At 50.9% G+C, this 16,049-nt stretch overlaps 1 protein-coding gene across 3 annotated transcripts in view; it reads right to left on the bottom strand.

The window, feature by feature from the left end:
- Positions 1 to 233: 233 nt before the first annotated feature.
- CDYL (chromodomain Y like) overlaps positions 234 to 16,049 on the bottom strand; it is a 146,581-nt gene continuing 130,765 nt past the window's right edge. For all 3 annotated transcript variants that reach the window (XM_072945742.1, XM_072945743.1, XM_072945744.1), the window contains 5 exons: positions 15,323 to 15,579; positions 13,942 to 14,114; positions 8,259 to 8,469; positions 2,382 to 2,525; positions 234 to 1,809 (listed from right to left, as the gene is read on the bottom strand). In XM_072945742.1, coding sequence (XP_072801843.1) covers positions 1,651 to 1,809; positions 2,382 to 2,525; positions 8,259 to 8,469; positions 13,942 to 14,114; positions 15,323 to 15,579 — 944 coding nt within the window. In that variant the 3' untranslated portion in view covers positions 234 to 1,650. The remainder of the gene's footprint in view (positions 1,810 to 2,381; positions 2,526 to 8,258; positions 8,470 to 13,941; positions 14,115 to 15,322; positions 15,580 to 16,049) is intronic.

Raw genomic sequence — 16,049 nt, forward strand, 5'->3', positions numbered from 1 at the left:
CAGAGGAGGCAGCCCCTGGCCCCCGGTCCACCCACAGGCTTCACCCTCGTCACCCTGTGACCAAGACGAGCAGTGTGGAGGCCTAGCCAGCTGCTCACCCCGCCGTTCTGTTTACATCGTGGGCATGGATTTCCCGTAAAGCGCACAATCGTGGACGCCCGTGTGTGTGTTTCCCAGAAAGAGTAAGTATCCCATGAGAAACTGCAGAAGAATGATCAGAGGAACGTTTCAAATGTGTTAAGAAATATTAGTTTTATTTAACCAGTTTTCACAGCTGAATATTTATTCTATAAAAACTTTACAGATTGTACAGTTTATATATAGTTCAAACTACTGAACGAAAAAGTAGGTCCCACAGATGCAAAAATACTGCACCAACCAATCCAAGGTAAAGGCCAATTTACACGCTGTACAGCTCTCCCCGAGGCCGGGAGGCGGTCGGTTCTAAGTATAAACTTCAAAACTGTACAAAAATAAGGTTTTGATTTTATTTCATTCTTCATACATTCAATATGATTGCAAGCTCAGACGCCTACCTGACGACAGGCGTCTGGAATCAGGAGTCGGCCCCCTCCCGGCGGGCGGGGGGCGGCTATTTACACAGGGCACTCTCGGACCGCATCCTGCACTTGGTATGTCGTGTAGCCATGAGAGCAGAGGCCAAGAACATTAAACGTCGAATAGAAGGCAGTTCTTTCTCTTAAAAAGGAGTTTTTCTGCATTTAATAGTGTGCCAAAAGAATTTTAACTTATTAAATAAAATATATTCTAAGTGAACCTAAAAATTACACTTTATAAACATAAAAATACTTTTATTTTTGGTGTAATACATCAATCATACCTGCAAACAGAAACCCAAAACTGTATATAAAGTAGTATTTCTCACCCAGCAACAAGAAGCACTTACGTAGTTATTTTTTCAAAAGGGTCTGAAAAACTAATTATAAACCCACTAAGATTAACTTACAACTTAGATATCATACTTAAGCTATTCAGTGATTCACTAATACTGCAAAACAAGCTTTTCCCCCAGAGAGAGTGGTTTCTTCGTGTTAACTGGGTAAGAATTGGACACATTTAAGAAAGAAGAATCAACTGATTTCTCAGCATGAATCCTAAGCGTGTTTTAGCTTAGAGGTTATGTTCATCAGAAATACTTATCCTAAAAGATAAGTAACGATTTAGAATTTTCCAGCTCTGAGGGTTTGTACCTTCTTGGAGTCAAGGCCACGCCTCAGATCTTTCCATGTTTCTATCTGGGGCAGGGGAGGTGAGGCTGGCTAACACCTCTTTAGATTCTGTTTCCTAGAAGGAAGAAATAAGGGAAACATTATTTCGGACTTGTTCTGCCACCCAAACCAGGAAAGCACACGTTGTATACGACACTAGCCAAAGGTCACGAACGTCAGGAGCTCACCGTTATATGTTTACGCTTGAGTGTATATTCAGCATAAAATAATGACGTTGGGACAAAGGAGCTTTGTAGTTATTTATTTTAAAGTTACAGTACTTAAAAACTCCTTGGTAATAAATAGCTTGGATGTTTCCAGTCCCAAGCGTGAGCTCCGGTGACCGTGTGTCGGCCGGGAGGGCACCTAGCCCCGCCGTCCGCGCTGCGCTCCGGGGTCCGGGGTCGGGGGGCACCCGGCGTCAGAACTCGTCGATCTTTCTCTGCAGGTACTTGAGCATGGAGTCCATGCCCTGGGCTGAGCCCCAGATGCGCTTCAGCACCTCGCACTCCCTCTCGTTGGCCTGCTCCAGCTCCGGCTTCATGTTGCAGCGCACCAGGGCCTTGGACTCCTCGAGCACCTGGCCGGGCCACAGGCAGCAGGTTAGTGATGGGGGCACCATCGACCTGAGACCCACCTGGCCCTCCTCCCCAGGCCCGGCAGGCGGAGGTCGGACACACGCTCCACTTCACCTGGCTGCTAAGCTGTTCCCAAGAGCAGTGCCCTCCCCGCCCTGGTCCTGCCCCGCATCTAGGCCCCCCACCCCCACCCCAACGCCGGTGACGCTCACCAGGGACCGGGAGTGCCTGCCGAGGGGTTTTCTAGCCTCAATTTAATTTCGGTACTGAGCGGTTCAGATGCCTGGGAGAGCTTAGATAGGCATTGGGTCCATTAATATTAAACAACATTTCATCCTGTCATTGGCCACCTGCAGTTCTGTCAGAGGACTATTACCCTGTATGTTCATGAAACAAAAACTGTGTCCTCTGAGGGGTGAAAAAAAAAGTCTGGTTACACATGAAAGGGCTTTGGAAACCCTCAAGAGCTTTAGAAATGTTGCTTTTTGTATACTTTCACATTGCGTGAGCTCCCTGCAGGGAGATGTCATGGTTGGGGAAAAAAAGAAAAAAAGGAAGAAGGAACTGGACGTACAACCGGGTTACAGGAGGCGAGCTCCTTAATGCGAACCATGACTTCCTGGGTGAAGGTCCCCGGCCAGAACACCTGGGAGACCAGGCCTTTGCCGCACGCCTCCTGCGCCGTCAGCTTCCGTCCGCTCAGCAGCATCTCGTTGGCCTGGAGGGAAGAGGAGGGGACGGCGGTGTGAGAGGTGGGGGAGACCCGCCTGAAAACTCACCCCGCCAAGGGCCAGCCCGGGAGGCACATCAACGAGGCAGAGGGGGTGACAAACTGGCCGGCGATGTTTCAAGGAGACTATAGAGGGCGATGTAACCAAGAACTCAGTCAGGAAAGGCCTGTTTGCTGTAGACCTGAAGTCGCTGGCGTGCCCCTCCCTGCCTGCCTCACCCCCAGTGCCAGCTTCCACATGTGGACTCAGGACACAAGCCAGTTTCCCGGGCAGCTGAGCCGTCAGGAAGGCTCACAGCAACTTCTGATTTCGGGGATGTGCACCGGGCACAGAACTGCTACACGACGTTCTGTCAGTGAGGCCGATGCGACGCTCTCCGGGCAGCGATGTGTCTGCCACAGGGTCACCGGAAGCCACGCTTCACTGCTGGGATGTGAAAATAAAACTAGCCAGGCCCTGGGTGACCACTGTTCGTCTGCACAGTTACTTCAGTGACTCGATGGAAGCTCACGTTTGTATATGTTAAAACAAACAAACTGCCGTGCTATGACCATTTCCTCCCTGTACTCTGTCCTGCAGTTTAACCCACCTGAAGACTGATGGTCGTGAAGAAGACCTGCATGAGCTTCTGGGGTGCAGGTAAGACACGCTTTTTCCCAAGAGGTAAAGTCCTTGTCATGAAAGGCCCCGCGGTCGCTGAGCCGTCTCTCAGCCGCCACACCTGTGCGCTTCAGAGAGCCACTGGGAACGGGAGAGCAGGTGCCGGCCGGGCCCTGGTCCCCGGTCCCCACGAGGAGGACTCGCCAGCGTCTCAATTCCCACCCCAGGTGGAGCCTGCTGTCTGAGCTCAGTCTTGGACAGAGGTGTTGAGTGTTAAGAGTCTGGAGGCGTTCTACAAAGTGCTGCTCAGCAAAGGGAGGTCGAAAACGAACGATGGACTTAGAGTCAAACGTGGCGAGAAAGGGGGACAGAATGACCGGGGGAGGGGTAAGTGCCCCGCGGGACCAGAGCGCTCCTCTCCTAGCTTGTGTTCCTCACTCCCAACACGCAGTGAGACAAGACCGTTACCCCATCACTAAGGGCTGAAGTGTGTTCTCAAGACCAACTTGGAACAACTATATGGAAGCAAAATGGACAACCTAGAAGAAATGGACACGCTTCTAGAAACATATAGTCCACCAAGGCTGAATCGAGAAGAAATTGACCACTTGAACACACCAATCACTAGAAATGAGATTGAATTAGCAATAAAAAAAACTTCCTTACAAACCAAAGTCCAGGACCCGATGGCTGGGGAATTCTACCAAAGGTACAAAGAAGAACTCATAACGGTCCTTCTCAAACTCTTCCAGAAGATTGAAAAGGAGGGAGTACTCCCAAACTCATTCTATGAGGCCACCATCACCCTGATACCAAAGCCAGACAAAGACACCACCAAAAAAGAAAATGACAGACCAGTATCACTGATGAACATAGATGCAAAAATCCTCAACAAAATATTAGCCAACAGAATCCAACAGCACATAAAGATTATACACCATCATCAAGTTGGGTTCATCCGTGGTTCAACATACACAAATCAATGTAATACATCACATCAACAAGAGAAAGGACAAAAACCACAGGATCATCTCAATAGATGCAGAAAAAGCGTTTGATGAAATTCAACACCCATTACGATAAAAACCCTCACTAAAGTGGGTATAGAGGGAACATATCTCAACATAATAAAAGCTATTTATGACAGACCTACAGCCAGCATAGGACTCAACGGTGGAAAACTGAAAAGCTTCCCACTAAGATCTGGGACAAGACGAGGCTGCCCACCATCACCGCCTCTATTCAACATGGTCTTGGGAGTCCTGGCCACAGCAATCAGGCAAGAGAGAGAAATAAAAGGGATCCAGATTGGAAAAGAAGAGATAAAACTGTCACTATATGCAGATGACGTGATACTATATATAGAAAACCCTAAAAGCCCCACAGGAACTACTAGAACTAATGAAAGAGTTCAGCAAGGCAGCAGGACACAAGGTTAACGTACAGAAATCAGTTGCATTTTTTTACACTAACAATGAATCAACAGGAAAAGAAAGTAAAGAAACAACCCCTTTTAAAATAGCATCCAAAGTAATAAAATGCCTGGGAATAAATCTAACCAAGGAGGTGAAAGACTTATACACTGGAAACTAAAAACACTGATGAAGGAAATTAAAGAAGACTTAAAAAAAATGGAAGGATATCCCACGCTCCTGGATTGGCACTCTACAGACTTAATGCAAACCCTATCAAATTACCCAGGACATATTTCACAGAACTAGAACAAATCATAATAAAATTTATATGGAACCATCAAAGACCTAGAATTTCCAAAGCATTACTGAAGAGAAAGAAAGAGGCTGGAGGAATAACTCTCCCAGACTTCAGACAATACTATAGAGCTACAGTCATCAAGACAGCATGGTATTGGTACAAAAACAGACATATGGATCAATGCAACAGAATAGAGAGCCCAGAAATGAACCCACAAACTTTTGGTGAACTCATCTTCAACAAAGGAGGCAAGAATATACAATGGAATAAAGACAGTCTCTTCAGCAAATGGTGCTGGGAAAACTGGACAACAGCATGTAAATCAATGAAGCTAGAACACTCCCTTACACCATACACAAAAATAAACTCAAAATGGATCAAAGACTTAAACATAAGACACAATAAATCTCCTAGAAGAAAACATAGGCAAAACATTATCTCACATACATCTCAGCAATGTTCTCCTAGGGCAGTCTACCCAAGCAATAGAAATAAAAGCAAAAATAAACAAATGGGACCTAATTAAACTTACAAGCTTTTGCACAGCAAAGGAAACCATAAGCAAAACAAAATGACAACCTACAAAATGGGAGAAAATATTTGCAAAAGCTGAGACAAGGGCTTGATTTCCAGAATACATAAATAGCTCATATGACTTAAAGAAAAAAACAACCCAATCCAAAAATGGGCAGAAGTCCTAAACAAGCAATTCTCCAATGAAGACATTTGAATGGCCAACATGCTGAACATGAAAAAAATGCTCAATATCACTAATTATCAGAGAAATGCAAATCAAAGCTACAGTGAAGTATCACCTCACACCAGTCAGAATGGCCATCATTCAAAGGTCCACAAAGAGAAATGCTGGAGAGGTTGTGGAGAAAAGGGAACCCTCCTACACTGCCAGTGGGAATGCAGTTTGGTGCAGCCACTGTGGAAAACAGTATGGAGATTCCTCAAAAGACTAAACAGGCTTACCATATGTCCCACTAATCCTGCTCCTGGGCATATGTCCAGAGGGAACCTTAATTCAAAAAAGACACCTGCACCCCAATATTCATAGCAGCACTGTTTACAATAGCCAAGACATGGAAACAACTTAACTGTCCATCAACAGATGACTGGATAAAGAAGCTGTGGTATATTTACACAATGGAAAACTACTCAGCCATAAAAAATGATAAAATAATGCCATTTGCAGCAACATGGATGGACCTACCTGGAGATCGTCATTCTAAGTGAAATAAGCCAGAAAGAGAAAGAAAAATACCATATGATATCACTCATATGTGGAATCTAAAAAAAAAACCAAACAAACAAAAACCTTATATATAAAACAGAAACAGACTCAGACTTTACAGACTGGTGGTTGCCGGGGGGAAGGGATAAACTGGGAGTTCAAGATTTGCAGATACTGACTGGCATATATAAAATAGGTAAGTTTATACTGTATAGCACAGAGAAATAAATTCAATATCTTGTAAGCTTATGGTGAAAAAGTATGAAAATGAATATATGCATATTCATGTATGACTGAAGCATTGTGCTGTACACCAGAAATTGACACATCATAAACTGACAATAACTCAAAAGAAAAAAGGCCAACTTGAACCACAGGGTTGTGGCTCAAGTGGTGGACACAGATGTGGGCGGGCCCTGTGCTGTCTGGGGGGTGGTGGATGAGGGGCATGCATCCTTTGGCCCCTCCCTCAGGCCATCTCTGTCCGTCCTAGTTACTTCCCTGAATGTCATTTTTTGCCATGTGGAGGTCAGTTACGGCCTGACCGCCGCTCACCTCTGTCCTGTCTCCTTCCCCCTTCTGGACTCTCAGGCCTAGGGGTGGCAGGCGGGCTGAGAGCCAGGCAGGACTCCCCTCCTCTCCAGTCTCAAGCTGTTCTGGCTGCCGGCCTTTCTCCCTCGGAGCTGGGCCAACCCCACACCTGCTGTCACAGCAGAGTCTCTCCCACTCCAGATGGCTGGATGTGCAGAGCAACTATGGGCATTTCCAAATTTACCCTAAAATGCAACACAGACACCAGAGGGCACAGGCCTCCTGCTCCCCCCACCCCAGCACCTGTCCTCTGCTGACAACCACAGCTGAATGGGGCTCCCCTGAGTCAGTGACATGTGGACAGCAGCCCCTGGAGCTGCTCCCAGCAGGGGCTCAAAAAGACAGTGGTGAGGGGGACACTCTGGGTCACCTGCCTGTGTGAAGTGGACGGAGGTGGGAAGGCAGTGACCCAGGGCAAGGGTGATGGCCAGGCTGGCCGGTCAGGGCCTGGAGGGCTGGGGACCAGGAGGTCGGGGGAGGGGCGGGTGGACATGTGACGTCCACCATGCTCAGCCACTGTGATGCTGAACGTCTGGTTTCCAGATCCTGCCTGGCGCAAGGCCCGAGGAGACCAGCCGGTTGCCACATGGTGGGGCCTGGGACGGCTTCCTGCCTGCAGGTCTGCAGGTGGCACCAGAATAGGTCCCTGCCCAGCTCGGGCCACAGGGTTCCATGGCCAAGTCCCACCCAACACGTGCGGGGCTGCCAGCTGGGCCCAGCACCGGAGGAGCCCCGCAAGAAGCCAGCTCTGTGAGGGTGTGGTATCGAGGCCTGGGAAGGAGGGGTGGAGGCAGGCAGGGCTGCAGCCATCCGCCCGGAGGACCCATGGGGGGACCGTGCTCCCTCCCTCCCTGGACTCTGTGACAGGCCACACGTGCCCCTCAGCTCCTCATGCCCCAAGAGCTGGGGAGGCTTTGGGGGGCCCGCCTCTCAGCACCATCTCTCTGGGTCCAGCCAGGCCACCCTGTCCCTTCCGCACGGGCCAAGATTTCTCCCACCCATCACTCTCCTGAGCATCTGCTCCTGCACTCCAACCTGTGACACTGCCCCCGCCCTCACAGGAAACACAGATGCGGTACATGTAACCTGAATAAATCTCAAGCTACAGCACAAACTCCTGTTATGAGTGGATGAAATGGCTAGACAAGCAAAACCCCACAATTCTGTGGGGAAACCCCCCTGATCCCAAGCAACTCTGTTCCTCACGCTTTTCCTTAAAAGGGCAGCTTTAGGTTATTAGGTCAAGAACCTTCCAACTGCAAGCTCTGGTGTCTGGTTACAGAGCGGGTGTGTACCACTCTGTCGTGAGAGCAGCGTTCATCACCCAGGGGCTCCTTGGGGGTGAGGGCCTTCCCTGGCGAACCTCCGACAGCATCAGCCAACATTCCATGAACCCAAACAGGAAAACCTCCCCGGATTTCATGAATTAAGTATTTCACTTAATAAACTAGGACTGAATTACAAGTGCATTTGACGGAACGTCCTCGAAGAATGATACCTTGTATACGCTGAGAAAACCAGTAACCAAACTAGACTTCAGGAAGCTTTCCAGAATTATTCAAAAAGAGGTACTCACAGATGCTCCTCCCATGATCTTGGGGAACATGACGGTGGAGCAGCCATCGGGGCTCTGTCCGAAGGTGGTGTAGGGCGTCTGAAACCAGGCCTTCTCGTTGGCCCAGACCACGTCACAGAGCGGCAGAATGGACGCGCCCAGGCCGATGGCTGGGCCGTTCACAGCTACAATGATCGGCTTCTTAAACTGAATGAAAGTATTCACAAAGTTTCTAAAATGAAAAATAAATGGGAGGGATTACTCAAGACAGTGCAGACTGCAACAGAGTCGACTACTCCTGAGGAACTCAAGCAGCAGTTACACCAGGGGGTGAGCTCTGTGCGCCTCCCCACGGGCTGAGGTCCGCTGAAGGCGTCCCCCCAGTGCTGCGGGCCTTGGGTCCACCCACTGTGTGCTGCCGAGGCCCCCCGGCGCCCTGGGGGCTGGGCCGGGGCGGCTGCCGCCACAGGACCCGTGCGAAGACGGGGGCACGGCACCGCCGAGGGCCGCGCTGGGCTCGGGCTGCAGGACCAGCACACGCTTCTCCCCAGCGCACCTTCCCCTGAAGGCATGAGGAGCCCAGTAAATGCTCTGGGCTTCAGAGGACCAGTGTAGCAGGTGCCCTGGAGGAACGTGTTACGGGGCGACTGGGGCCCCCTGCTGTTGAGCAGAGACGCATGCGCTGGGGTCTGCTTGCTGTGTGAGTTCAGACAGCTCACTGGTTATTTGGAAAACTGGTATTTTCTGAGTTTATACAGAACCAGACGGAATGATTCGGGGGACGTCGAGACAAGAGGCTCACGGGCTGGTTTCAGACGCAAGGCCCACAAAGACCATCATCACCCTGGGACGCTCGCCCGCACGGCGTCTCCCCCCGAGGGCTGGGCAAGAGCCGGGCAGCCCTCAGGACAGCGAGGCCAGGTCAGGGCCGCCTCCACGGAGGCTGTGGGTTTGCTCACGGCCCGGCCAACGCTGTCTTGGGAGCTGTTTTAGGACCAGGCGGAAAGGTGGGCACTTTTCAGTTAGGGCCAGCGGGTGCCACGCCACACTGGGGCTGTGCCCTCCTTCCCGCCACTGGAAGCTCATTCTGTGTTCAGAGGCTGCTTCTTGAGAAGACTTAATACGGGGAAGAAAAGGATAAACGCACCCAAAATGAATACAGGACAAGTCCTCTAAGGTAGTCTGAGTTCTAGATCTAAGCACAGAATTCCAATTCTAAACCCCACCCCCATCTTCAGTACCCAAAGCAACAGTCTGGAAGCGCCCTACATTTCCGCAGTTTAACAGTCGAGCAAATCTGTTCAGATCGTCTCTGAAAATCACGACTTAGCATCAGATAATCTCTCCTTTTCCCCAGATGCCACCACGAGGGGTCATATATTTTTTGGATGGCAGGATTGGGGGGGCCGTGGGGGGCAGTGTGTGTGAACAGAGAGGGGGGACCCCTGAGTCTGGCAGCCTGCAAGCCTCTGGGGACTGTTCTCGAAGTCCCCTGCAGGCAGTGCAGACCTCAGCCCACCCAGGGTCCCCGAAGGCTGAGGGGGGTGGCGGGGACTTTACACTGAGAAGAATTAACTCTCTGAAATGAACAAGCGGCAGAGACCTTCTCAATGGGCCTGAGGCCCCGTCATAAGACCACACTGGGCTTTAATGAGACAGAGAACCAGACAGCCTGCCAGACAGGTCCTTGAAGTACCCTGGACCATCTACATGAAGCTACTTCAGCTCTGCTACCTTTTGAGGACCGGGGTCAATGATTCATGATGGAAATGCATTTTCTATGCTCAGTTACCGACAAGTCTGAGGAAGGTAACGGCTGACTTGTCTCCATGATTTAGAGCAGGCGTTCTCCTCGGAGCAGCTCATGAACAGAGGCAAAGGAGAAGCTGTTCCAGGGCCGACACCTGGAAACCACGGACGGCAGGGCAGATTAAAATGAAAGAGGTGATCAAGACAGGGTAGCAACAAAGGGGCTCCACAGAGAAATGGTAAAAGGAATTAATTACTCCACGTAGCGCCGTTCCTTCTCATGTTACATGTTTGTATAAGCGGAAAAAAGAATCTGCTTCCAAAATAGGTATTGCAGAATCAAAGCCTGCATTTTAACAGGCTGGAGAAAAAACCTGTTTGGAACTGAGTATTTTCCTCCTAAGAAGATGATTTTATTTTTATTTTTGCTTGGAATGATCACTTAATCTATAAGCCCGAGGCTGTTTCCAGGAGGAGAGTGAACTAGCCAGCTCACTCGGGGGCGAGGACCGTCTCCGCTTCTGAGCAGACCCTGCCGGGCCAGCCTGCTGAGCTCTGAGACACCAAAGTGGACGCGGGCCGGAGAAATTCCTTTTGTGTTAAAACTTACAACCCTCCCCAGAGACCAACAGAGAAGTCCCCAGCACTGCTTTCCAGTTCAGCAGAGACCTCCGAGAGTCACAGAGGCTGAGCCACGTGGCTGCACGCAAGTGCATTTTAAAACTTAAAACACATGAATGTTCAAATGTGCTCAGTGCAATGTACTGAGTTTAAATGTCAGTTTCCTCTGAATTACCTGTGAACTGAGTGAAAGGCCGTGTTGGGAACAGCAGGGAAGGAAGGATGATACTTGCCACAAAGTTAGTTAAAAAGGACTTAAAATTAAACAAAATCGAAATTCTTCCCATTCTTTTGAAGAACATTTACTACTCTACGGACATCACCAAGAAGCCAGAAAACCTCCTAAAACAAGAGTCCAGGAATTGTTTGGGGAAACGAGGCCACCAGGGTCTCACGCTCTGATGGCCAGCTCACTGCCACCTCCCAGCTGCGCTGTCCCGGCACCAGACCTCTGGGGCAGGACTGACCGGGAGCAGGTCTGGCCCAGGGGCCGCCGCCTCGCCGGCTCCGCTCGCTCCGCAGTCCCTCTCGGAGGGGAGGCTCCTAGTCCTTGAGACACGGAGTGTCAGCTGCTGGTTTCTCCAACTTCAAAGCCTCACGTTGTAAACTGACTTGGGATGAATCTGCTTCCATCACTAATGTGCGGGATTGTCTTTATGGCAACTGACCTGCAGACCGGTCACCACCACCAGTCCCAGCCACGGATGAGCCGCCACAGACACCTGATGATCTAATGTTTAAGTCTGACCTTCCTGTTCCCACTTTGCTTAGAAAACTCAGTGCGATGACGTTCTTTGCCCCAGAGGTTTAAAGAATTCAAGACAAGACATTACAGAAACAAAAAGAATACACATACTCATAGCTTTATGTGGATAAGCCAACCACAGTCACGTAAAAATTAACTTCGATGCAAGTGAGCCAGAGGGAACGCTGAGGGAATCCGGTGTAACCAACTCTTTTTTTGGACTCCTGCCAAAAATATATTCATTTAAAGAAGAGCCAAGAGGATTTTCCTAGAGCAGAATTTGGCTTTTCCCTAGCTGCCAATTCAGGTTTTCATGGGGAGGGAGGTGAGTCTGGAGTTCCAGGAATGGAGCGGGCAGCTCAAGAAACTACACGCTGGAAGCCACCCAGAGCTCGACAAAGGAGCTCTCCCCACCTGTCTGTCCTGATCCCAACAGCACGAGCCTTTGCCGCCGTCCCAAGCAACTCCACCCTGGAGGAGAGGGCTGGACTAGGGTTGGAGCACAGCGAAGGTCAGCAGAGGCGCTCAGGGGGCCCTTGGGGGCCAGAACCGAGGTGGACAAATCTCTTTCCTTATCCAGCAGAGCCCCCAAGTCACACGAGTGCGTGGAAAGTCAGTGTGACCTTACGGAAAATATAGTCACCACCCTCTGAGGCTTAAGAGTCTGTATTTTAAAAATGAAAATTAAATTCCTGGGAAGGATGAATTAGGAATCTGGGATTTGCAGATACTAACTACTATATATAAAATAAACCAGGTCCTACTGCAGAGCACAGCGAACGACACAATGAAAAAGAATACGGAAAAGATTGTGTGTATGTATAGCTGGGTCACTGTGCTGCACACCAGAAACACAACACTGAGAGTCAACGATACTTCAATTAAATACAGAGAAGAAAATTAGGTACTGTAACTCCCCCTGGAAGGAAGGGATGGGTTAATAATGAGGAGCGTCTACCAGCTGCCCTCAGGTTACCGACGGTGTGTCGTGTCGAGGAACTCCCTGCACTGATCAAGCAGTTCAGTTTGAAACTGAGTAACCAGGTGGTCCTATCTAGGACACTGCCACTTTGAAATTATTTAGGGGGCCAGAAACAATGCTTAGTGAAATCAGATTTTTAAATTTCAAACTATATTTGAAAGAACAGCGACTGTACGAAAGGCTAAGCAACAGCAACGTTCGAAAAGAAGGAACTAACTGCACACACGTGTGCTTGCAGCGTGAGAAAACGTACTAACGTTGAGAATCACTGAAAATGTTATAAAGGCCGAGGCAACGCCCGTGGCCCCAAGATGGGCGGCTTCAGGGCTCCTCCGATGGGCTGTCTGGACCCGTGCCCGTCAGAACACCTGGAGAGATGTCCGAGAGTGATGCCCCGTCCGCTCCAAACCGAGGCAGGAAAAGGGTTCCACCCTCCTGATGGGCACCCCTCAAGCAGTTTAGGGGACCAGGAAGCCCAGTGCCTCCAACATCAGTGCTTGGCGTCTCGGCCACTTGGGGCCCAGTAACTAGCAAAAGCAGCCCAACTTCAGCTCTCCAGAAATCTGTGGATTTTGGAGGAGATCCAGCCAACTTTACTGCCACTCTGCAAGCCTGCGTCTCTCCAAACGTGTCCATCCTGTAAACTACGAAGACACGCAAGGGTTCTTCAGCGTCACTTAGACACACGACAGTTTGCGGGGGGGGAGGGGGGACAACAGTCAGTCTGGCTGGTGGCTGGGTTTCATTCACGTCAATAAAAGTAGCCTCTGAACAATCAGACACTCGTTACACGCACAGCGACGGGCGTGAGCAGCGAGGGGCGGACACCAAGCACAGACCCGCACGTGCTAGGGCAGAGTCACGGGCTTCCAGGGAAGGCTATGCCGCGTTACGACACAGAGAGGCGGATCCCACAACAGAAGAGACAGACATCCACAGTCACCCTGCTGAATGGAAGAAGTTGCAAAACAAACAGTGTAACTCCACTTATTTGACAGAACTAAAAAACATGTATGTATTTGTGTGTGTGTGTGTGTGTGTGTGTGTGTGTGTGTGTGTGTGTGTGTGTGTGGAATACTCCTCTGAAAATGTTCAGAACGTACAAATGAACAGTGGATGCCTTGGGGGTGAGGGAAAGCGAACTTCTACCTCTCACCTGTACTAGACGGCTTTCCGTGTGGCTGGGACTCGGGATGAACCTGACTGTCCTGCTGGTACTAAAAACCCTTCTCATGGGACGTTATGTTGTCGTGAAGCCTAGCCAGCTGACTTCAGGGTCGAGCAAATGGTGAGTTACTACGTGAAAGAGAACGCATCTTTACTCAAGGGCTGAGGCCAGGACCCACGCGCAGCGCTGGGGCTGGGGCCGGGGCCGCGTGCGCTGCGTGCTCGGACCACCAGGGCACGTCTGCACACGCGCTGGCCTTGAAATTAGTTATTTGCTCAAGGCCAGCGGGACTCTCTGCTGGCTCAGAGGGGACACAGGGTTTGATTCATTCTGCTACCAGGTCTCGGTGGGGAGACGTACACTTCATTCACCGGTTGCTCAGGCCTGGCCTCTCAGGGCCTGGGTCAAACCCCGGCCCACGGCGGACAGGTGTGCGTACCTGATGGCCTCGGCCATCTTCGTGCTCTCCCGCTTCCTGTCGTCGGTTAAGCGCCGAATGAAGTAGATGAAGTCCAGGCCGCAGCAGAAGACGCTGCCCACGGCGCTGAGCAGCACCAGCTTGCTGTCATCGGCCGCAGCCGTGCTCAGCGCGCTCTGCACCTCCTTCATCACCTGCAAGTCACCAGGAGTTACGGGGGCTTCCCGAAAGAGCGTCCCAGAAGCACTTCTCTAGCGGATCATCTGGATCTGGAGAAAGTGCATCTGGAGCCCACTGCTGTTCCCTGTATCTGCCACCAGGGACAGGGAAATCTGCAGGGGGAGGGGGCAGCTCACGGGCAGAGCGTGTGCTTAGCATGCACGGGGTCCTGGGTTCGATCCCCAGTGCCTCCATTAAGGGAAAAAAAGTTAAAAAAATTAATTCACAGATTTCTTATTTTCTGAGACCAGACACTGGGAATAATGGGGACAGAGGAGCACCAGCTGAGCAGCTAGGGGTGGGGAGCAACTAAGGCACCCCTCCCGGTCCTCGAGGCCCCGGGAGGGGAGCCACGAGGACACCCACCGGGCACTTCTGCAGGCTGGGCGGCAGGTAGCACAGGCAGACAGCTCAGAGACGCTCTCGGTACCTTGTTTTGCCCTTTTTTTTGACATCAGCGTACCATGCTCGGGACAGAAACCCCAAGTTTGGTGCATACGTGAAGCACAAGCACGTCAGCGTGGGGTGGTTTTAAAGGACGTAAAGCACTTAGATAATTAAACGAAGGGAAGGGACCCTGCAGTCCAGCAAGGTTCTGGGACCAGCCCTGAACTGCTCTGTCCCGTGACCCCGACCTGACACACCAGCCTCCTGCAGTTTGGTTTTCTCGTCTGGAAAAAGCCTGACCCAGGTGTTCACACGTGGAAAACAACTATCAGAACTTAAAATTCTACACATGATAGAGTGAGGTTCAGATACTTCTGATTTTTGATACTTCAGAGAATTAAGTTTTCACACCTCTGCAAGCACCAGCCTCTCGAGATCCCTGGAAGCGACATTTACCAGGTTTGATCAGCAACGGGCATGCTGAAACCACTGTCACCGTGAGTTCTCCCCAGGTAACACTGATGGCGGGACCCGTGGCACCTGCGTCTCGTCTGAACAAAGTCTGGTGACAGCTGAGGGACAGCAGGTGCACACACTTGGTAGGTGGCTTCAGGGGGCCCGAGGCTCCTGCCCTGGAGGTGAGCACAGAGGCACCCCCGCCAGCCCCCGTTCGCAGCCCACACCCTGGAGAAGGTGGCTGGGTGTCCACACGCAGACCATCCCCGCGAGTCCCAGGGAGACCCGGCGAGGGCCGGGCACGGGGGAGGCACAAACCAGCCCGAGAAACAGTGCTCACCTCTGGATTCAGTGAGTTATTCTCTGACGACTTGGTGGACAACAAGATGTGGGTGAAGCCGTCCTGCTTCCTGACGACGATGTCTCTGTATCTGTAGGCGCTCTCCGTCTGCCTCACGCTGAACCGCAGCCGCTTGTCGAAAGGCTGGTCTCTCCGGTCGTCAATGAACTTCCTCTTCCCGGCCGTCACGCCCGTGACCGATGCCTGGATGCTGGTCGTCCCGTTGGCTGTCAGTGCATCCATGAACGGAGAGGTACCTGCGGGAGTGGAAACCACAGAGGTCTGAGAGGTCCCTGCTACCGACTCGCTCCCCAGGGTCGCCTTTGAGTTACGGAGCCAGGGTTTGGGGTGCTCAGGCAGGCACGTTTACAAGCAGAACCCTGGGAAGGTCAGCTTTTAAAGGCATCTGGTTTCCTTCCGAGTCTGACAATGGACTCGCCCTCGTGCTGATCTTGCCTCGTAAGATAAAGATGGACAAGAACTGGCCCAAAAGAAGCGACAATATTTTGCTTCTTCCTATTTGCAATAAAATTGCAATAATTGAAGACTGGAATTGAAAGAGAATGGGTCTCATGGAGGGTACCTATCCCAGGCTCGAGAAGTGGAAAGAAAAAAGGACACTGAGTTTCAAAGAAATCACCATCTTACTGCTTCATTATGAGAGCTGAGGCTGCCTGCTATCGAGCCGAGGTGTACTCCTTGGAGTGAAGACCCACTCGGCAGACAC

Source organism: Vicugna pacos, chromosome 20, assembly GCF_048564905.1.
Source record: "Vicugna pacos chromosome 20, VicPac4, whole genome shotgun sequence".
Classification (NCBI taxonomy): domain Eukaryota; kingdom Metazoa; phylum Chordata; class Mammalia; order Artiodactyla; family Camelidae; genus Vicugna; species Vicugna pacos.